This window comes from Lolium rigidum, chromosome 2 (genome assembly GCF_022539505.1).
Source record: "Lolium rigidum isolate FL_2022 chromosome 2, APGP_CSIRO_Lrig_0.1, whole genome shotgun sequence".
NCBI lineage: Eukaryota > Viridiplantae > Streptophyta > Magnoliopsida > Poales > Poaceae > Lolium > Lolium rigidum.
The window spans coordinates 34,431,310-34,437,749 of NC_061509.1; the positions used below are offsets into that span (position 1 = coordinate 34,431,310).

The 6,440-nt window shown below is 47.7% G+C and overlaps 1 protein-coding gene across 1 annotated transcript; it reads left to right on the plus strand.

Annotated features, from left to right (window-relative positions):
• The first annotated feature begins 4,235 nt into the window (after nucleotides 1–4,235).
• On the plus strand, nucleotides 4,236–5,577 carry LOC124689483 (polyubiquitin-like). The gene is made up of 3 exons (XM_047223007.1): nucleotides 4,236–4,321; nucleotides 4,667–5,079; nucleotides 5,142–5,577. The coding sequence occupies exons 1-3, from the start codon at nucleotides 4,283–4,285 to the stop codon at nucleotides 5,575–5,577; spliced, it is 888 nt and encodes a 295-aa protein (XP_047078963.1). The 5' UTR covers nucleotides 4,236–4,282.
• Nucleotides 5,578–6,440: the final 863 nt, after the last annotated feature.

Consider the following 6,440-nt stretch of genomic DNA (forward strand, 5'->3'; position numbering starts at 1 on the left):
GGCCTCACCTGGTAAAGTGAGGTAGTAGTCCAGCTCGTCTTCCGGCAGCAAGAAGGTCTTCTTCTTGGTTCTCTTCTCCTTCTTCTCCAGACCCATACTCTTCCCACATTACTCCATCGTCGATGATCCCAGATTCATATGATCGACAGCATGACTCGTAAATCTATTTATGAGCGAGAACGCACCGATTCTGTATATCAGTATATGCAGATAGCACGGGAATTGGACCCGAGAGTCGAGACTCAATCGGATTCCGGAGCATGATCCGGACTCGGAGGAGGAGGAGGAGAGCAGAGCTCTGACTCTGAAGAGTCCCGAGCACGCGTGGAAAGGAGTACTCTAGAAGAGAAACGAGGGAAACGCACGTACCCCGATCGAGGTTGCCGCGCGCCGGCGCCCGTCTGCTTTCCCCCGGAAACCGCGACCAACTCAGTCAAATGGCGAGGCTTCAGCTTGGCATGATGTACGATGAATCCATGATCTTAACATGCACAAAGTTTCTTATCCTAAGAACATGGAGTGGAGTTATACTTAGATGCGTCTCGGAAACCACTGTACGTTACTGTTGCGTAGGTGCTTCTCCATGCATGTGCGATCACCTATTTGCCGGATGCCTTATCCTCTTATTTCGATTATGTCACCATGAGCATGGGCATGGGCATGGGCATGGTTGAAGGTTCAGAAGTGGGATGCACTTGCCAGGTTGTCCCGCGTGGGTGCCCTACGATGAAACAGCTAGCGGTGGCCAAATTTGTTTGAACAGTACAACTTACACCAACCAAGGACAACCAACGGATAATGATCTTGTTCAGGAAGTTGTTTGTGCATTTGTTAGCGAGTAAAATCCATCTGCGGTCACAGAACTTGAGGTAATTACTCGTCTTAGGTCACTGCACATAGCGATACACAATTTACGGTCATCAAATACGTTTGAACTATAATAAAGTTAATAAAAAGATGTATGCATCAATTGATGTAAAGGTTGGGGTTATCCCCTTATCAAAAAACGGTCATCAAATACGCTTCGTGTTCTTCGTCGGAGGTCACCGGAGCCTGAGCTTCGTATTTGCTAATGTGGCACTTAGTTCGACCCATTTCCTAGGGCTCCAGCCCATTTTTATTATACAAATATCCCCGAAGTATTTTTTTTCTTCCCCGCTAGAATTTATACTCTATTCCTCCACATAAATAAAAAAAGAACCTAAAAGGGAGAAAAATGCCTAGTACGTGCTGGTTTGGACGCCCCTCTCTGGCTGCCGAGGAAGGGAGAGGATCTCTCTCCCCTATGGCGCAACCCCACTGCATATGCCTGTCGGCGCCAAATAGAATGTTTAATTATTTTCTGTGTAGAAACTGTATGTGTGCACGGCCAAGAGCGGCTTATTAGATCATTTTTAGCAGACATTCCAAACTGTAGAATTATGCTTGAAGTGCATCGCAAATCTCAATTGCAGTCTCGAACCCCAACACCGCGCCCTCGACATAGTCGTTGACCTCCATTTGCACCGGTGGCGACACGCGTGAGCTCGAGGCGGATGCGGATCGAGCAGGAGGCGGAGTGGCTTGAGCTCGAGGCGCGCTTGCTGACGGGGATATTGCCCATATGGTTTATCACCAGACGGAGTCGCCTGGGCCAAGTTGATATGGCGATTGGACCTGGAGGAGGCCTGAAATATTAGCTATGTGGTCTGATACGTCTCCGACGTATCGATAATTTCTTATGTTCCATGCCACATTATTGATGATATCTACATGTTTTATGCACACTTTATGTCATATTCGTGCATTTTCTGGAACTAACCTATTAACAAGATGCCGAAGAGCCGATTGCTTGTTTTCTGCTGTTTTTGGTTTCAGAAATCCTAGTAACGAAATATTCTCGGAATTGGACGAAATCAACGCCCAGGGTCCTATTTTGCCACGAAGCTTCCAGAAGACCGAAAGGGATACGAAGTGGGGCGACGAGGCGCCGCCACCATAGGGTCGCGCGGCCAGAGGGGGGCCCGCGCCGCCCTATGGTGTGGGCCCCTCGTCAGCCCTCCGACTCTGCCCTTCCGCCTACTTATAGCCTCCGTCGCGAAACCCCCGATGCGAAAAACCACGATACGGAAAACCTTGCCGAGACGCCGCCGCCGCCAATCCCATCTCGGGGGATTCCGGAGATCTCCTCCGGCACCCTGCCGGAGAGGGGATTCATCTCCCGGAGGACTCTTCACCGCCATGGTCGCCTCCGGAGTGATGAGTGAGTAGTTCACCCCTGGACTATGGGTCCATAGCAGTAGCTAGATGGTTGTCTTCTCCTCATTGCGCTTCATTGTTGGATCTTGTGAGCTGCCTAACATGATCAAGATCATCTATCTGTAATGCTATATGTTGTGTTTGTCGGGATCCGATGGATAGAGAATACCATGTTATGTTAATTATCAAGTTATTACCTATGTGTTGTTTATGATCTTGCATGCTCTCCGTTATTAGTAGAGGCTCTGGCCAAGTTGATGCTAGTAACTCCAAGAGGGAGTATTTATGCTCGATAGTGGGTTCATGCCCGCATTGACACTCGGGGAGTGACAGAAACCCCTAAGGTTGTGTTGTGCTGTTGCCACTAGGGATAAAACATTGATGCTATGTCCGAGGATGTAGTTATTGATTACATTACGCGCAATACTTAATGCAATTGTCTGTTGTTAGCAACTTAATACTGGAGGGGTTCGGATGATAACTCTGAAGGTGGACTTTTTAGGCATAGATGCAGTTGGATGGCGGTCTATGTACTTTGTCGTAATGCCCAATTAAATCTCACTTGTACTTATCATGACATGTATGTGCATTGTTATGCTCTCTCTATTTGTCAATTGCCCGACTGTAATTTGTTCACCCAACATGCTTTTATCTTATGGGAGAGACACCTCTAGTGATCTGTGGACCCCGGTCCATTCTTTTATACTGAAATACAAATCTGCTGCAATACTTGTTCTTTCATCGTTTTCTCTGCAAACAATCATCTTCCACACAATACGGTTAATCCTTTGTTACAGCAAGCCGGTGAGATTGGCAACCTCACTGTTTCGTTGGGGCAAAGTACTTTGGTTGTGTTGTGCAGGTTCCACGTTGGCGCCGGAATCTCTGGTGTTGCGCCGCACTACATCCCGCCGCCATCAACCTTCAACGTGCTTCTTGGCTCCTCCTGGTTCGATAAACCTTGGTTTCTTTCTGAGGGAAAACTTGCTGCTGTGCGCATCATACCTTCCTCTTGGGGTTCCCAACGAACGTGTGAATTACACGCCATCATGGCCCAGCAGGCATGCGAGTTGCAAACCGACTCACCTTATCCCTGTAAACCCTAGCGGGGGTGCTTATATATAAACCCTCAGTGTGGAACCCTAGAAGACACACTTTTACATACATGCCTACGCTCAACGCGCCTGCGCGAGAGCTCTAGCAATCTCGGAGTCGCCATCGTCGACTTCGGGCACCCCATTGTAATCACCAATCAATGCATTGAAGGAGGAAGTATGTATTTTACTCTTCAAAATTTACGCGCCTGCGGTGTTTGGTCTGACAAAAGAAAAACACCTGCAAATGGCATATCGGCCCAATTGTTGCTTTGCGGGCCGACATACTGCTAGAGCTGCTCTTGGTCCAAGTAATTTTGGTGGGCCTTTGTTGCCTACGTCTTGAACGTTGCCATTGACTTGCCTAAGACTGTCGATCCAGTGTATCCCGTGCCTAGCCGCCGCCGCATATGGAGCGTAGTGCTGACCAGGAGGAGGAACTCGCCGGAGCCAGGGCTGAGGGCGGCGCCGAGAAGAAGGTTGCTGACGCCGGCGATGCCGACATGGAGAAGGCGCCGCCCGCTCTGGTGACCGCTTGCTGCGTCTGCATGGAGCCGTGGTCATCCGAAGGCGCACACCGTATGTGGTAGGTGCCTACTATCCTCATACAGACAACAATAAGTTAGATTTATTCATGGCATGCTAGCTCTTGATGATCCGTCAATGCAGTTGCATCGCTTACTGCGGGCATGTGTACGGCCGATCGTGCCTGGAGACGATACTGCGCCGCTGCGAAGACAGACGAGCCAAGGTACATGTGTGATCGGAGAACTTGTTTCTAGCTCGTTTACTACTCTAATTCGGCAGTAATTCATAGCAACTCGCGAGATCGAATGAACTGGTGATTGGATGACACTAACGATCTACTTAATTGCGTGTTGATTCTTTGAGCTGCTCAGTGCCCGCAGTGCACCGACAAATTCGACCGCCTGCAAGTCATCGACCTCTACATGACAGAATATCCGCGGGACAACAGCTGGCATCGCAAGGTCTGGTTTCTTTTCACCTCTAACATCAACAGATTAACTATATCCATATCTAAAAAAAACAGATTAACTATATATTCAGCCAACTCTGTGGCTGGATTTGTTGACCAATTAATGTTGACATGCACAAGAAGTCAGCACAGAGATAGGCTATATGTTGTTGATTCTGATTTCCTCCTGCTAAAACAACAGAGTAACCAGCTTTGTAGAGGCGATTGCACTCGTGTATCTGATTCCGGAACCTGTCGATTTGTTGCAGTTGTTATCCTGATTACTCCTGTTCTTGGTTATAATGTTATTGGTCGGCGCCTCTGCTGATAAATCTTTTCATTGATGGTTCATTTGTAGATGAAGATCTTTGTCGAGGTCCTTAAAGGCAAGACCATCACTCTGGAGGTTGGGATTTTAGACACAGTTGACAGTGTGAAAGCAAAGATTCATGACAAGGAGGGCATCCCTATAAACCTGCAGCGCCTCAGGTTCTCCGCTCACGGCGTGCTGGAGGATGGACACACCTTAGGTGAATACAACATCCAAGAGGGTTCTACCCTTCTTCTCATATTGGAACTGCAGATTTTTGTGGAGACCCTTCCTGGTAAAACTACCCCTCTCAAGATCTATTCGTACTATACCATCGAGCATGTCAAGAGAGATATGTTTCTGGGTCAGCAGGAGAAGCTCAATGTTTATATGCTCAACGGGAAGCAGCTACACAACAGCATTTCATTGGCTGATTATGGCATCCAGGAAGGATCTACTCTGCTACTTGATCACCGTGCCAAAGAAAAGATGAAAATATTTCTTATTGAGACGCTTACGGAAGCATCATCACTCTTGAAGTTGCAACCGTGGATACCATCGGCGATGTTAAGGAGAAGATTCAAGATGAACAGCATTTTCCCAAAAACCAACAGTGCATCATCTTTGCCAATAAACAACTAGAAGATGATGTCACCTTGGCGGATCACAACATCCAGAAGGAGTCCACCCTTCTCCTTGTCGTTAACCACCCATCTCAGAGAGGTAAGATGACCATCTATGTCAAGACGTTGTGGAACAAAATCTACATTCTTGAGGTTGAGAACAATGATACGGTCTATGATGTCATGGTGATGCTCCAAGGTAAGATGTCCGTTTTCCCACATGTTCAGCGCCTCATCTTTGGCGGCAAGCAGCTAGATGTCAACCATACCTTGGATCACTACAAGGTCAAGATGTATTCCACCCTCCACCTCGTGCTCAGATTTGGTGGAGGCTGAGACGTATGTCGTGTGGTCACTAGACGAGAAGTGCCAATTTGTTCTTTTCAGCTTGAATGGGTTTTTGATAGTTTTGTCACTCTCAGCAGAAATGTCGATAGACAGCATGCCAATTAATATGTTAGGCTAATCATAGTGGGGAGTAACATAAGGTAGTAACATACACATGTTACTACTCTATGTTACAACCCTCGTAGTGGGTATTAACTTATATGTGGGTTTATGCATTGTGTCATTTATGTTTTAAAGGGAAGGCCCTTGGCCCAGCTTTATATATAAAGCTCTCATGACAGCATAGTAGCGATACAAATCACACCCCTAAACGAACTGTCTGAATGCCTTAGTCATTACAAACCACAAGTACCAACTAGTCTGAGAACATAAAGAAGACACGCAAGCCACAAGCGAGGACACGGGAGGGATGCTTGGTACTGCGGTGCGAGGTGGCAGCAGGAGTCCAGGCATCATCGCCTCCATCAGCGTCATCCTCCATCGTCGTCGCGTAGCCGCCGCTGAAGCATCCTAACCTCGTCCAGAGTCGCGTCCAGCAGCGGTAAGTCACTCGGTCTGACCAGCTGCATATGAATAGACATTTTGAAGATGGCGTCAACCGGGTTGTTGATCAGAGATCCCTCTATAGTTAGCTTATTGTGGATGTTCCAAAGGGCCCAACATTGGGCCGCGAAGGTGTACCAAGCTAACCTACGGAGACGACCCGTAAGGCCATTTACTATGGCCATGAAATTTGTGGCCCTTGCCGGGTTCCAGGAGCAGTGCGAGAGTTCCCTAATTCCTGCCCACATGAATTTTGCTATATGGCAGTTGAAGAAGATGTGATTGCAGGTTTCCCATTCTTCACAAAG